General features: G+C 42.0%; 1 protein-coding gene across 2 annotated transcripts; it reads right to left on the minus strand.

The window, feature by feature from the left end:
• Window positions 1-282: 282 nt before the first annotated feature.
• LOC311059459 (uncharacterized protein) lies at window positions 283-9,377 on the minus strand. Of its 2 annotated transcripts, XM_084077393.1 has the most exons (6): window positions 9,100-9,377; window positions 4,788-4,877; window positions 3,627-3,842; window positions 3,370-3,509; window positions 2,652-2,764; window positions 283-839 (listed from the first exon to the last, which is right to left on the minus strand). In XM_084077393.1, exons 1-6 carry the CDS (start codon window positions 9,305-9,307, stop codon window positions 704-706), a joined length of 903 nt encoding a protein of 300 aa, XP_083933519.1. In that variant the 5' UTR covers window positions 9,308-9,377; the 3' UTR covers window positions 283-703. The 2 variants fall into 2 exon arrangements, with proteins under 2 accessions (XP_083933519.1, XP_083933520.1); XM_084077394.1 differs by lacking the exon at window positions 4,788-4,877.
• Window positions 9,378-17,132: the final 7,755 nt, after the last annotated feature.

The following is a 17,132-nucleotide window of genomic DNA, read 5'->3' on the forward strand; positions in this document are numbered from 1 at the left end:
GGGGTCCGCGGCCAAATACATATCTAAACATGTTATCTAAATCCTAACAGTATGTTCTGTATCAGTGGTGCTCCAACTTTTACAGAACATATTTTACAAATGTTTGCTTTTCAACAATAGCAGATCTACAAGTTATTTCAAGATCAAGCTCATAGCGCGGCGCTCTGTGCCGCGCTATGAGCTTGATCTTGAAATAACAGAGTTAGATCTGCTATTTTTGAATAGCCAAAGAAATCTAAAATGACTCAAGATACTTTCCCAGTCTAAATGGGTTAACTAGTTTAGCTGGGGACCCCCTGGAATTTATCACTGAAACATGGTATTAATACATGTTTCAGTACACATAACCAGTATAGATTTAACACTGAAACATGGTATTAATACATGTTTCAGTACACATAACCAGTATAGATTTAACACTGAAACATGGTATTAATACATGTTTCAGTACACATAACCAGTATAGATTTATCACTGAAACATGGTATTAATACATGTTTCAGTACACATAACCAGTGTAGATTTAACACTGAAACATGGTATTAATACATGTTTCAGTACACATAACCAGTATAGATTTAACACTGAAACATGGTATTAATACATGTTTCAGTACACATAACCAGTGTAGATTTAACACTGAAACATGGTATTTATACATGTTTCAGTACATAAGTGATACATTGTGACAATGATGATTTCACTACACAACTCTTTCACACATCCAAGGGAGAGTGTCAGAACATAAAGCGTCTTGCCATCCTCTAACAGACCCTCCATAATAATAGAAAACACAGTCTTGGTTTCCTCCTCCATCAGGCTCACCAGGCCACCAGAACCTGTAGAAATAAAGAACATTTCATTCATTTCAATACATTTACAACAATGATTTATTTTCTCTCTAAATGTTTAGTTTTTTAACCTCTTAAACCCTGGAGTCTCTATGTGGAGCATGTTACTATAGATGAACATATTGTGAAAAGTATTGAAAATATGTCTTATGTGTTTAAAGGGATAGTTCACCCACAAAATGATTTTTTCCCCATCAATGAATCTGTCTGTAAACCTGTCTGTCTGTAAACCAGTTAACCTGTCTGTCTGTAAACTTGTCTGTCTGTCTGTAAACCTGTCTGTCTGTCTGTCTGTCTGTCTGTCTGTAAACTTGTCTGTCTGTCTGTCTGTAAACCTGTCTGTCTGTCTGTCTGTCTGTCTGTCTGTCTGTCTGTCTGTCTGTCTGTCTGTCTGTCTGTCTGTCTGTCTGTAAACCTGTCTGTCTGACTGTCTGTAAACCTGTCTGTCTGTCTGTCTCTAAACCTGTCTTTCTGTCTGTCTGTCTGTCTGTCTGTCTGTCTGTCTGTCTGTCTGTCTGTCTGTCTGTCTGTCTGTCTGTCTGTGTCTATACCTGTCTGTCTGTCTGTCTGTCTGTCTGTCTGTCTGTAAACCTGTCTTTCTGTCCGTCTTTAAACCTGTCTGTCTGTCTGTCTGTCTGTCTGTCTGTCTGTCTGTCTGTCTGTCTGTCTGTCTGTCTGTCTGTCTGTCTGTCTGTCTGTCTGTCTGTCTGTAAACCTGTCTGTCTGTCTGTCTGTCTGTCTGTAAACCTGTCTTTCTGTATACCTGTCTGTCTGTCTGTCTGTCTGTAAACCTGTCTGTCTGTCACTGTAAACCTGTCTTTCTGTATACCTGTCTGTCTGCCTGTCTGTAAACCTGTCTGTCTGTATACCTGTCTGTAAACCTGTCTTTCTGTACGTCTGTAAACCAATCTGTCTGTCACTGTAAACCTGTCTTTCTGTATACCTGTCTGTCTGTCTGTAAACCTGTCTTTCTGTCCGTCTTTAAACCTGTCTGTCTGTCAACCTGTCTGTGTGTCTACTAGTGAAGCGTGGGCCGACCCGCAGATCCTGTGGGAGACCTCTCTCTCTCTCTCTCTCTCTCTCTCTTTCTCTCTCTCTCTCTCTCTCTCTCTCTCTCTCTCTTGCTCTCTCTCTCTCTCTCTCTCTCTCTCTCTCTCTCTCTCGCTCGTGTAAAGTAACTAGTACTTTTATTTCTACTCCACTACATCTCAAGAGGCAAATATTGCACTTTTACTTGTGTAGTTACTAGTTACTTTGTAGATTTTTATTACTATTACATATATTTAGTGTATTTTCAAAAGATTTGTATATATTTGTAAAAGTTGTAATAGGACATTGTATCTCATTCCTTTCTTATTATTTATTAATTTAATAGTTGATGTGATGTTCAGGCTACGTCACAACGCCATGACCAACGCTCCATATCAGGAGCGTCTGAACGCTCCTCGTTGGCGGTGTGGATGTAAAGTAAAGTGTTTTAGAATGAGTAAGACTGATCTGGTGTCTGTTTGAGTGGAAACGGAAGGTTAATAAAGGCTTGGTTAAAGCTCTTTCTCTCTCTCTACCCCCCCCCCTATTTCTCTCTCTCTCTATCTCTAAAGAGATTGAATGGACAGACTTGACGTTGCCAGTGTGTTGAAATAACTTTTTGTTTATGTGGGTTGCGGGACAGGACAGGTTCTGGATTTATATATTGTTTTGCGGGACGGGTTATAAAAATAACCTGATCCGTGCATCAGACTGTCTGTCTGTCTTTCATTATTAGTATTATTATTATTATTAATGAAGGTAAAGTCTTACGTTGGTGAGGTCAGTGGTGTTCCATCCACCCACTTAAAGGATCCTTCCTCTTCTCTGTCAGTCAAACCAATCCACGGCCACTGGCCTCTGGGAACAACTCTCTCAACAAGGTCCTGGACAGAAAAGCTGCTGGTTACTTAAAGCTACAATCAGTGAGTTTTATGTCTTCTCCAGACAGAGAGATGTTGCAACTATAACACAGGATTTGAACCCAAGTCTCCTGTGTGGGTAACCAAACCTTACCCGCTCAACAAAGAGGGGATCTGCCCTTTAGTAGGAGAGATATTGAACTTAAGAGCATCAGACAGGGCTACTTGTCAACCAGTAGGTTCTACTCTACCATACAGATGATATAAGTTATATTGTATTAACATACTCTACCATACAGATTGTATAAGTTATATTGTATCAACATACTCTACTATATATATATTTTTTTTTTATAAAGATAAAATATTAAATCAGTTCTAGATTGCAGATTTAAGTACAAACTGCATGTACAATACGCATTTTTGTACTTTCCCATCACTGATTATTTATCTCTCTCACTCACACACACACACGCGCGCCGCACGCACAAACGCACGCACGCACGCACGCACGCACGCACGCACGCACGCACGCACGCACGCACACACACACACACACACACACACACACACACACACACACACACACACACACACACACACACACACACACACACACACACACACACCTGTTTTTCTTTGCTCTTGATGATGATCAGGTCTGCTTGTCTGTCTCTACAGTCTTGTCTGCTCTCATCCCAGGTTTTCTTCTCCATAGGTTTAGAGATGTAATAACACACACCTCCATCTAATGTAAATCCATGTGGTTCTAATAACAAAGAGAATACAATTAGCCACTGTTTTCTTTTTTTCTTCATTTGCTCAGATTAATGCTAAATGAACAAGATGAAATAACAATGAATAAAAACAGTGATGTCTCACTGACCACACAGCCTCCTCTTCAGCTCATCTCTCTCTGCAGTCAGGCGGTTGTAGCTGGACTGTAGCTGGTTCTTCTGGTCGGTCAGGTTCTTGTAGCTGGACTGTATCTGGTTCTTCTGGTCGGTCAGGTTCTTGTAGCTGGACTGTATCTGGTTCTTCTGGTCAGTCATCTGCTCCAGGTCTTTGATCAGGTTGTCTTTCTCTTTCATCCATTCAGAATCTGTAAGAAGAATCAACAAACTGATGAGTTTTACATATAACTGTGTTCTGATGTGACCTCCTTAAGGAGGTTGTAGGGAATGTGTCTGTGTTCCTACAACCTTAAGTTAAACTGAACTGTTTATTACATACATACATATTTAACTTTATAGATCGCTATAGCTTGTAGATCGGCTATTTTCAAATGATTTTTTAGACATTTTTTACATTTGAAAACTTGTGAAATGGGACATTCTACTTAATGAATACTTTCTGCTTTTGGTACTTTAAGTACAATTTGATGCCAATACTTTTGTACTTTTTATTCTGAATTTCGGACCTTTACTTGTAACAGAGTATTATACTTAATTAAAAAAGTACTTTTTCCACCACTGATTTTATCAGACATGCCCTCTTCCTATACAAACCCATTGTAACTTCAATTATAGATTCATTGAACCGTCCCTGGTTCTGGTGACTGATATTGTCTTCTAATGCGTGAGTGTTTTTTCAATTAATATTTTCATGTTTTTTTTATTGTTTTGGGGAAAAATAAAAAATAAAAAACAAAAATAAAATGAAAAAACCTACGATAAACTACCAATGCTGCTACTGTGATATCACACGTTTTTTATAGATATAACATGCTATCTAAATTACATTTTAACCATTTAAAACCGGGAAAGCATCTGTGTCATTTTAGATTTTACCGTTGGCTATTAAAAAAATAGCAGATATACAAGCTCACAGCCAGCTTGTACATCTGCTATTTTTGATCATAAAAAAAAATAGTTGAGATTGTGAGAACTACTGATTTAGAAGGCATTTGTAGAATGGACCTCATGTTTTAATGGGTTAATAATACATCTATTAGTAAAACTATTGATATATTGTATGGATATCATATGTTTGTTGGATCATCACAGACATATAAAACAGAACAATATAAAGATGAACATTGACTTACAGAGAGAGAATCTGAGACCAATGTTGAGCAGAGCCTGAACAACACACAGCAATCCAAGACCCATTCCAAGCAGTTTGAACTGTCTGTTGACTGTGTACACACACGCACACACACACACACACACACACACACACACACACACACACACACACACACATTTTAACAATGTATTTATGTCCACACAAAATGAAATGTATAAGGACACAAATATTACGGCGCAGCAAAGATGACATCCACAAAGTCAAGTCATAATGTCCTCATGATACAGCAAGCATGTCATGTGACCCAGCCCTCTGGTCATGTGACCCAGCCCTCTGGTCATGTGACCCAGCCCTCCATGGACACCTGCAGCAGTGTCTCTGGTCATGTGACCCAGCCCTCCATGGACACCAGCAGCAGTGTCTCTGCATGGCGGCTGACGATCATAGCAGAGACATCACAACACTCTGCCAGCCCTCCTGCCTCGTTTCTGGGCATCCCAAGTAGTGTAAACCCGCTCTAACAACCAGTCTGTGGGCAGCATGTCCCAGGCTGGACCACCAGAGGAAACAAAGTTCACAGTCCACTCCTGCACTGCCGCCGGTGTCAAAGTGCTCTCTGTAGCGTAGCTGCTCCCACGAGCCTGAAAGTCTGTCAATAACACATTGTTGTTCCTCAGCTAGCGGACACACCGCTAGAAGGCCGCCCGGGTCTTTATCCACCGCAGGGTGGTAGTTAGGGCTTTCACGACTAGAGATTTTTACAGGTCGACTAATTTGACCCAGTGGTAGTAGACTAGTCGACTAGTCGAAATTTACATTACATTTTTTTTACAAAAAAATAAAAAATAAAATTTGGGTGGCATTGTTTTAATTCCATCCTACTACTATATTATTACTATTATTATTATCCTCCTGCCCTTATTTTTATGGCGTTTTAAGGGAAGCGCTTCTGGCACAGCAGCACAGCACCACAGCAGCGTCTCCAAGGATCCCCATTGCCCAATAATAGGCTTTTATTGGACATGCTTTTGACCCCCTTTTGATAAAAAATAAAGTCAGGAGGATAATAATAATAGTAAGATGGGCCATTACTATGGCATTTAAAAAAAAAAATGTTCAACTATTCGACTAGTACCAACAAGGTCGACTAGTGGTTATACTAGTCGACTAGTCGACTTGTCGACTAGTTGGTTAAAGCCCTAGTGGTAGTTAGTAGTTAGGTAGTTAGTTAGTTACACCGCCTCTCTTCCCGGTAGCTGCTCAAGGAAAGGGCCGCCAGGCAGCGTGGCCTGTCGGTAGACTCCATCGGTGAGCAGAGCCTTCTTGTATGCAAGCTTGTGATTGTAATGAAGCACACAGTACCCAGAAGTTGCGAATGCATCTTAAATGTGCACCTACTACATTAACGGTGGTAGTTACAACCGGGCAGTTTAACGTCATGCCCAGGACACACACACACACACACACACACACACAGTTTTCAACACTTATCTTTTCAATCTTGTATTTGTGATTTATAGTTCTAATGACATCTCTTATCAGCAGTTTAATATTACATATGGTTTGTTTCAATAACAATAGTCAGGTGTTGTTATACCTGTTGTCACTGAGGCTAAAATGTCCATTACATTACATTACATTAACATACACACACACACACACACACACACATACACACACACACACACACACACACACTTAACATGCAGACCTGCGAGGCACACCGTTGCAACACATGCGCCACTTAAATACATGCGCACACACACACACACACACACACACACACACACACACACAAGACAGCACACATGCAAGCCAGCTCTGCGCACACACACACACGCGCGCGCGCGGACCTGCGAGGCACACCGTTGCAACACATGCGCCACTTAAAGACATGCACACACAAAAGGCAGCACTGCACATGTGCGTGTGCAGACACGCGCATATGTGCACACACACACACACACAACATGCAGACCAGCAAGGCACTGCACACGTGTGAGGCGCCGCACACGTGCACTGCACAGGTGCAAGCCAGGACTGCACACGTGCGTGTGCGCCTACTCATGTGCACACACAAACACACACACACACACACACACACACACACACACACACACACACACACACACACACACACACACACACACACACACACACACACACACACACACACACACCTGCGAACATAGGGCCCAACCTAAACCTAACCCTAACCTTAGTGGGGGAACATAGAACCCGGGGAACATAGGGAGGACCCCCCAGGTGTCAGTCATTGTCAATTAAGAGTCAAGGCAGTCACAACATCACAACATTCATTTGAAGTCTGTTTTCCACTAATCTTGGGATGCATTTGGCCCCACTGCTATATACCTGCACCACTTACACTACTTTAACACCTAAGTGTGATTTGCTTCCAGTGGTGCTGTTCTACACCCTTGAAATGAATTTACAGGGATTTAACATTGATTCTCTAGTTCATATATAGCTTAATTAAATAAACTCATCAAAGGCACCGCTTACTTCACACTGGGTGTGATTGTCTCCGCCGGGCCGAAGGCACGGCGGAGAGTATGTTTTCGTTGGATTTTCGATGTCCCCCCCCCCTAGCCAAGCTAACATTGGTCAAGCTTCACGTGACAATATGTTGAAAAGATGTGCTTTGATTGGCTAGCTTGACGCATGACGAAATATATACCTATAAAGAGGTGAATCACTTCGGAGCGCTGCGGTGCGCGTTCCGAAGTGACATCAGTGCCATCAGCCAAGCTAACATTTAGTGGTTACATGTCGCCTTTCCGAAATGTCGCCTTTCTGACGTTAACGAACCCTATACCTAACCCTAACCCTAACCCTAACCGCACGCGGAAGCCACTAGTCAGAGTGGCGAGATGTCGGAATGGAAGGCGCTTACCCATTTAGTCAGGAGATATTAGGAGAAAAAAATCCAATCTTGGAATAAATTCCTTACCAAAAATCCTGCTGCTGGCGGGCTTCCTGGTGCTCAGGAACAGCCAGCAACAGCACTTTTCAGTACAAACTGAGATTACAGCTGAGATCACACAATGCAACTAACTCTCATTACGCAAACTGAAGAAGCAGGAAATTATCGTCTGAAACCTCATGAAGAAGCAAAGGCGCAACGCCGACAGCAAAAGGCCAAAGCTAAGAAACAGAGACAAAGACCACTTGAATCCCCAAATTTCCGTTAGAGGAAAGGTTGGTAAGTCAACGTATTGCCTTCATGAAACTTGTTGGCTTGCCAAGAGGCAGACAAAAGGCAATCCACGGCAATGCAGTCAATGTGCCATCTGACGTACACACTATCATCAAAGTTCCAATCTTGGAATAAATTCCAATATTTGCTGGCGGAGACTTGTGCTCCGAGGAGCACATTTTCTAGTTTTTATATGTCATTGTAGACACCTCGAGCAGGTCAGAACTTGAAGGCCTGAGGTAGTCCAGGGGCCAAGCCATATTTTGGTACCACCTAAGGTGACCGTAAAGTTTTTGTATTTTTGTCTTCCTACATGTCTCTAGTTTATATTTTGGTATGATAACCCTTCCAATCTTGTAGCTTAATGGCAGTTATCACTACCTACCGGCTAATGTATTCGGTAGGAGACACAAAGTAGAATCTTTGTGTCTCCTACCGGAAATACACCCGGGCATCAAATTATTGCGACAAAAAACAAAATATATCCATGTATTCAAGGCTTCATGGGGTGTGCAATTGATGGAAAATAAATATTTTTTTGGGTGAACTCCTCCTTTAAGTTTCCCAGGGGGACTCTCTACCCATTCAGCTATGACCACCCTAGACCGAAGGAGGGTCAACTTTTGCAAGCTTATGGAAAGCAGTCTTTTTGCAAACACCAAAAATCTTAGAAGTTATCAATTGCACACCCCATGAAGCCTTGAATACATGGATATATTTTGTTTTTTGTCGCAATAATTTGATGCCCGGGTGTATTTCCGGTAGGAGACACAAAGATTCTACTTTGTGTCTCCTACCGGATACATTAGCCGGTAGGTAGTGATAACTGCCATTAAGCTACAAGATTGGAAGGGTTATCATACCAAAATATAAACTAGAGACATGTAGGAAGACAAAAATACAAAAACTTTACGGTCACCTTAGGTGGTACCAATTTGTGAAAATATCAGTGTTGGCCCCTGGACTAAGGGGCCGGTTTGGAACATATCTAGGCAGGCAGTCATAGAGGTAGGAAGGTGCCAGACCATTTAGAGCTTTATAAAGTAGTAAAGTAAGTGTACTAGTTTATAAGTGGGACTTGACATGTATGGATGGTTTTAACAACATTTCTTACCAGACTGCCGTTTCTTGGGTGGATATTTCAGCCGAGTTGGAGTCTGGGCGTCGGCGTTCCCATAAACTACGTCTTCTTCTGCAGTCTGGGCGTCGATATCATCATAGTCTTCTTCTGCGGTCTGGGCGTCGCCTTCGGCAGCATCACCACCTTCATCCTCGTCTTCCTCTTGGACCTCGATGTCGTCAGAGTGTGAAGCCACGGCCATTTCTACCTCTAAGACGTTGGTCTGACACGGAGCGACTCTTCACTGCACACTGAAGGACAGAGAAATGGCGTCTTCCTTCTGCACGATGATGAGTCATCTGTTTCCTGGTTTATAGACGGCTGTTTCAAACCTCGTCCTGCCCTTCAGACCACTTCCTGTCACCAACGTATGTCTGAACACGCAGTTGTTTTAGTTTCAGTTTATATTATTCTCTGTTCATCCTATTCATTATATCAGAGACGTATAGAAGTGTGCTTTCTGCATTCATTGTGTTGTCTAGGTCAAGGGTTCACAAACTTATCAGGCCGCAACCCCAAAATAATCCTATTTGAACTGGGGACCCCCCAAAATAATCCTATTTGAACTGAGGACCCCCCAAAATAATCCTATTTGAACTGAGGACCCCCCAAAATAATCCTATTTGAACTGAGGACCCCCCCATAATAATCCTTTAACTGCAAAAAACAGCAGATCTACAAGCTCACAGTGAACCTTGTGGCCGCTCTACCTCCCGATCCACAACTCACTGCTCTGCTACTCTACTCTATAATATGTGAAGGATCAGATCCTTATTATTATTATTATTATTATCATTATTACCCTTATTATTATTATTACCCTTATTATTATTAATAACTAAACTGTCTGTCTGTCTGTCTGTCTGTCTGTCTGTCTGTCTGTCTGTCTGTGTCCCTTTTATGCCCAAGTCCTTGTGCAGTGAGTAGCAGTAGTGTAAAGTAACTAAGTACATTTACTCAAGTGATGTAGGCTACTTAAGTATAATTTTGAGGTACTTTTACTTTACTGGAGTATTTCCAATTTTCTGTACGTCTACTCCACTACATCTCAGAGGAAAATATTATACTTTTACTCAACTACAATTATTTGACAACTTAGTTGTCTAGTTACTTTGTGGATTTGTATTATTATTACAAAACATACTTTAACCACTTCAGCCCTATATACATTTCAGCCATTTGAAACTAGCAGATCTACAAGCTCACAATGCGTCGCATAATGAGTACTTTTACTTTTGATACTTTAAGTATATTTTGAAAGTGGCCTAGTGGCCTCCCAGCATGCATTGCTCCTTACTGGCCTAGTGACCTCCCAGCATGCATTGCTCCTTACTGGCCTAGTGACCTCCCAGCATGCATTGCTCCTTACTGGCCTAGTGGCCTCCCAGCATGCATTGCTCCTTACTGGCCTAGTGGCCTCCCAGCATGCATTGCTCACATGTGAAAACTCTACAAGATGTGCTATTGTCAAAGAGCTGAAGTATAAAGGGCTAACGTGCATCTAGCTAGGGACCCCCTTGAACCCCCTCAATGACTCCTGTTGGGTCCCCGCACCCCACTTTGAGAAACCAGTGACTTAGAGAAGTAGAATAAATGTCATTGTCAACAGGATGTGGTTTATCAACAGTATGTGCTTACTCATTCTCGTGTATTTCACATAAAGAGGAACCGTTATGCATTTAATAACTCACTCATATTTATACTTTTATAGCAATAGAGGAAAACAAAAGGAACGTATATTTGTAAAGCACATTTTAACACAAGGTGTTTCAAAGTGCTTTATACAACATTAAGACAAAGATCTGTCTTTTTATTGTTTAATCTTTGTTTTAGCCAGGGTGGTAATTCTTCTGAAGAAAGAAAAAAACTCAATCTACGTTTTGTCACCAACGCCCTGTGCGCGCGCCCACGCCCACACACACACACACACACACACACACACACACACACACACACACAAAATATGAATTGAGTGCAAAAGGACCCCATTTGAAACAAGCCATTGTGCTTTCTTGGGCTTTTTTAATCCTATTTGGTTGACCTTGTATTTAAACTGTACTTTCATGTGCTTTTTCTCTGCAAATTTCAAAAAAAAAGTATTCAGTCAATAAATCAACCACAGTGTGTTACTGTTGTACTGGGAGCTGACCAGTACAGTGGTGGACCCCTTAGCTGAGATAGATGAAGCAGGGACCCCTTAGCTGAGAGACAGATGAAGCAGGGACCCCTTAGCTGAGAGACAGATGAAGCAGGGACCCCTTAGCAGAGAGACAGATGAAGCAGGGACCCCTTAGCAGAGAGACATAAAGCAGGGACCCCTTAGCTGAGAGACAGATGAAGCAGGGACCCCTTAGCAGAGAGACAGATGAAGCAGGGACCCCTTAGCTGAGAGACATAAAGCAGGGACCCCTTAACTGAGAGACATAAAGCAGGGACCCCTTAACTGAGAGAGATGAAGCAGGGACCCCTTAGTTGATAGAGAGATGAAGCAGGGACCCCTTAGTTGATAGAGAGATGAAGCAGGGACCCCTTAGCTGAGAGACAGATGAAGCAGGGACCCCTTAGCAGAGAGACAGATGAAGCAGGGACCCCTTAGCTGAGACACATAAAGCAGGGACCCCTTAGCTGAGAGAGATGAAGCAGGGACCCCTTAACTGAGAGACATAAAGCAGGGACCCCTTAACTGAGAGAAATGAAGCAGGGACCCCTTAGTTGATAGAGAGATGAAGCAGGGACCCCTTAATCTCTCAAGAACGGATTCTGCTCTGCGTTGGAATCTGACGTGAAGGTTCGTCATAACGTGTACACACTGGCCTACAAGTGGGAGTGCCTTCAGGTCAGGAAGCAGGCCGCGCTTTACCCAATCAAATGTAGTGGTTATTCCCCACTCGAAGCCAACCGAAACTCATTTAACAATAGCGTCCTCGGAGCAGACAAAACCACAGAAAGATATTCACATTTTAACTTGCTCTTTCATCATAGAAACAAGTTGGCTTATAACCAAAACCATCCATGTTCTCTGGGAGAAATGGTGTTAGTGTTCCGTGTAGAAATATTGTTAGTGGGAATGAAAACATAGTCGCACCACCGGAAGTGAAACACTGAAGGCAGACCAAAACCACAACCAACTCAGCAGACCTTGAGGCCGAGGAGTCGCGCCCGAGCGCCTCCAGTTACGAGTGCCCGCGACGACCGGCCGATGGTCTGCTAGTCGACTACGCACCGTCCGAGTTATGTACCGATAGGGACAGAATAGTAAACGATGTTGTGGGGACTGCGTTTGCCCCAACTGTCACTCAAATTGACCACTGGCCAATCACAGCGCGACTTTTCCGGGTCTGGGGCGGGTCTTGGCAGAATGTCGGTGCATATCACTATCACGCCTGCTGTCCTATCCTGCTGACTCACCCTGGCGTTGAGGAGCCCCCACCAGGAAGACACAGAGCCTCTGTCCTACTCCTCCCGCACAACACTCCCTGCTGACACGCTGGTGTCTGGTGAATGTAGATCTCTACACTCTAAAAGAAAAAAGGCTAAATATACAAAGGTTTGCCCACCCCTGTTCTAGACCTTTAGGGTCCTGTTTTAACCCTGTTCTAGACCTTTAGGGTCCTATTTTAACCCTGTTCTAGACCTTTAGGGTCCTATTTTAACCCTGTTCTAGACCTTTAGGGTTCTATTTTAACCCTGTTCTAGACCTTTAGGGTCCTATTTTAACCCTGTTCTAGACCTTTAGGGTTCTATTTTAACCCTGTTCTAGACCTTTAGGGTCCTATTTTAACCCTGTTCTAGACCTTTAGGGTTCTATTTTAACCCTGTTGTAGACCTTTAGGGTCCTATTTTAACCCTGTTCTAGACCTTTAGGGTCCTATTTTAACCCTGTTCTAGACCTTTAGGGTCCTATTTTAACCCTGTTCTAGACCTTTAGGGTCCTATTTTAACCCTGTTCTAGACCTTTAGGGTCCTATTTTAACCCTGTTCTAGACCTTTAGGGTCCTATTGTAACCTTGTTCTAGACCTTTAGGGTCCTATTTTAACCCTGTTCTAGACCTTTAGGGTCCTATTTTAACCCTATTCTAGACCTTTAGGGTCCTGTTTTAACCCTGGTCTAGACCTATAGGGTCCTATTTTAACCCTGTTCTAGACCTTTAGGGTCCTATTTTAACCCTGTTCTAGACCTTTAGGGTCCTATTCTAACCCTGTTCTAGACCTTGTCGCCCGGAGGGCAGTTGTTTGCATAAATCGAGATACGCGGCTGACAGAAGCCGAACAAGTAGCTTATGTGGTACCGACACCTCAGGGGCCTTCATATGGCATTATGCCCCATAACAGTCAAGGAGGGCCCAGCTCAGCGGCTCAGGGGCCTTCAGATGGCGCTATGCCCCGTAACAGAGCAGGGCCCAACTCTGCAGCTCAGGGGCCTTCAGAAATGACCCTAAGAGATGAGGAGATATTAGAAAATATGTTGGCCACCATAAATGGTGGACTAGCAATCGCCTCTCTTAATGCGGAAAGAGCAAATGTAGAGAGAAATATCGAGGAACTAGGAGAAACGATCGCCTCTCTTAATGCAGAAAGAGAAAATGTGGAGAGGAATATCAAGGAATTAGGAGAAACAATGAGAGAGAGAGCGTCAGAGGGTAGTGATAGAAATCAGCCATGATGAAGACAATGGAATCAGACGCTAGGAACAGAGATGCTGTGATAGTGTTAAGCAGTGATGAGGAGAGTGACATAGAGGAGTTGCAGCAGGGGAGTGAGGAGCACAGGGAGGTGGAGTTAGAACAGGGTCCAGAGGCGACACCCCAACAGCAGCAGCTGATAAGGTTGATGTTGCAACGACCACAATCACCAGGTTGCATCATTCCCTGGTCTACGTGCCTTCCACTCCAGGAAGGGGGAATTCACCTACCCCTCCATCATCACCGGACAGTCCATAAGAGAATCAGTGGCGATGAGGGAGATCAGAGCGATCCTCCACCATATTGTTTCATATATTCATTGTATGGATGCCTTATGCCTAAACTGTGTTCATTTGATGAACTGAGTACTGAGGAGGGTACTTAAAATCTTTTTCTGTTTCAAGCTTGAATGCAAGGGGTTAAAATTAAGATGTGAGAAAAGACAGGGCCACGACAGTTTGTGTGAGAATGACGTAATAGGTTAGCAGTGAAAGAAACAGCTAGAAAAGAGGAACTTCTAGTGGAGGACAGGAAACCATGAAAGCTGGGCGAGGAGCCAAAAAGCAGAGAGAGTGTGACTTTGAGAAGAAAGAGTAGAAATACTATTTTTACTCTACTCTCTATAAGAATAAAAATACTTAAAGACAGTAAAAGGTAAATGAAATAAGAAGAGATGGAGTAACAAAATAATGATAAAGTGTGGTAATGCTTACTATATTCTTAAAGATTGTGTTAATCACTAGAAGAAGTGGTAAGGATGAAGTAATCACTGAAAGGAGTGTTAGGGAGGAAAATATAAAGATAGAAAGTAACGTAGTATTACAAGGGGGGGAGGAAAGGCCTTACTAGACAGACTGGGTGTAGCACAGGAATACACTGATCAGGCGATAGTGGGGTGAAGAGTAAATGCTTTAAACTTAAATAAGAGTTTATTTGGGTTAGTCAGCAGACGATAAGTAAACTGAGATAAATAGTATACATAGGAAAATAATGGTCACGACTAGTGTATAGGGTAATAGCTACTGAGACTATGGAAACATCATTTCCCTAAGGGTATTGCATATGGTGAAATAGTGTGTAAGAATAGGGAAGAGGTGATATGTCCCAAACATAGATTAAAAGGGTCATGACGCATCAAGCACAGTCACGCTGACCATGGAGTAATAAACGGGATATGGTCAAGAGAACGTGGGTGGTAAGACAAATAGGATGGGCCAAAATGCCCTTTATAAACAAAGTTCAGAGAGCAAGTTGTTGAGAGACTTTGCGCGCTGTCGTTAGAGACCTGGGGTCTGTTAGAGTAATCTCACCATATCACCCGAGTTGGGGAATTAGCCTCTGACTTGTGCGAATATGGAAATTAGATGCTTAATAACAGATGGGGTAGAAAAATCAGCCAAAAACATAGTGCGTGTATTAGACTAAAAGATCTCCCAATTTGATGATGGGTCTTATAAGGGGCCTCACCCTTTATAGCCTATTATTAGGTTGTAGTCAGGCGAGGGAAAGATTGTACGCCTTATACCTCGCTCTGCTTTAAAATAGACAACAGGTAGAAAGAAGGAATCTGGATTATTGGAAGGAACTACCAAAAGGTGATATTTTAGTTATGTCTTGTTTTATCACAGCATGGGAGGGTAAGGGTACCTACAGTATGTATTTGAGATCTATTTGGATAGAACTTTAATATTCTCATGTATGTGATATGGATTCATTTGTAACAGCTTAATTGAACATTGTATTCAATCTACTTACTTTTACCTGAATTTTCTGCTTAAAGCTGTAAGCAATACTATAATAATTTTTACATTTCCTGCATTTAAAAGAGAAGTTTCATAGAGTTATTTTACACACTTTGGGGATAATTCCCCTAATTTGGTTTATCTCCTTAATAGAGTAAAACGTGGTTTCAGTGCATTTAAAGGATTTTAAGGGTTACCTCTAACCCCACCTTGGGTATTGATTAAATAGGAGTTTAGTCACTATTCAATAACCAACACCTTGGATTTAGACATTGTTAATACATTCTAAATACTCAAACCAGTAACTACACCAACGTGCACGCATTTAAAGTAAGATAGCCGATATTAATTAAGGTGATAATAGGCAGCGAGTGATTAATGGGTTGTTCATGATCAATGCCTATAGCTGAAAAAGGGTGTGGCCTTAAAGGGCAAGACCACTTTGGTAGAGGTTTGGGTTGTGTAGTTACCTTGCCATGATGTAACTCCAAAGGTGGGCAAGAAATAAAAAATAATTGCTCCATTGATTAGAAATTGACAATTCAAAATATGCTCCTCATTGACTTACATTGTACGGTAAAACTGCTCTCAAAGTCACTCTTTTAGCACAAAAACAAACGCAAACAAAGTTGATTCAGACAATATAGAACATCACCAAACCCAGTACTGTTTTTTTTTAAATAAAAATGTCAACTTCCTGTTGATTTTGCCATTTTTAATAATTAGAAAACCCGGACTGGATCGGCGGATCCGGATCCAGATCTTCAAATAGTAAAATCAACATGAAGTTGACATTTTTATTAAAAAAACAAACAGTACTGGGTTTGGTGATGCTCTATATTGTCTGAATCAGCTATGTTTGGGTTCATTTATGTGCTAAAAGAGTGACTTTGAGAGCTGTTTTACCGTACAATGTAAGTCAATGAGGAGCATATTTTGAATGATCAATTTCTAATCAATGGAGCAATTATTTTTGATTTCTTGCCCACCTTTGGAGTTACATCATGGCAAGGTAACTATATAACCCAAACCTCTACCAAAGTGGTCTTACCCTTTAAGATGGAGATTGGTTAACGAGCTGGAGTGAATATCTTATGCCATAGGCTTATGTGCTTTCTATGAGTGAATTGAGGGTTTAGTTCACTATAGGGTCCTATTTTAACCCTGTTCTAGACCTTTAGGGTCCTATTATAAAGGTCAGAACTTTGCACCAGGGGGTCAGATATGATGTTGTCCATTCTGGATCAGACCCTTTGAGTCTGACCAGTACAACCACAGTATGATGCTGTTGTACTGGGAGCTGACCAGTACAACCACAGTGTGTTACTGTTGGCCACTGATCAGCAGTTGGAGGTGGAGTGCCTTGATCATCTGTGTACATTTATGTTACTCTGTGTGTGTGTGTGTGTGTGTGTGTGTGTGTGTGTGTACATGCATGGAATGCATCCAGGTGAGTTACTACACTAAAATCAACCTTGTATCACAACCTATAATGTATTGTAAAAAAAAAATGTATATATTTTTTTCCCCATGAAGTCGGCGACGTCATGGGCACTGAATGAGTTAACTTTTATGTATTCTATGTGCAGGTATATATGAATGT

Source organism: Gymnoscopelus microlampas (assembly GCF_963454915.1).
Source record: "Gymnoscopelus microlampas genome assembly, chromosome: 2".
Classification (NCBI taxonomy): domain Eukaryota; kingdom Metazoa; phylum Chordata; class Actinopteri; order Myctophiformes; family Myctophidae; genus Gymnoscopelus; species Gymnoscopelus microlampas.

What these genes read in the sequence shown, in the direction of transcription:
- LOC311059459 (XM_084077393.1), bottom strand. Translation starts at nt 9,307, where the DNA reads ATGGCCGTGGCTTCACACTCTGACGACATCGAGGTCCAAGAGGAAGAC. An exon ending in ACCCAAGAAACGGCAGTCTG is followed by an intron (nt 4,878 to 9,099) that starts GTAAGAAATGTT and finishes GTGTGTACACAG; the next exon opens with TCAACAGACAGTTCAAACTG. An exon ending in GCTGAAGAGGAGGCTGTGTG is followed by an intron (nt 3,510 to 3,626) that starts GTCAGTGAGACA and finishes CTTTGTTATTAG; the next exon opens with AACCACATGGATTTACATTA.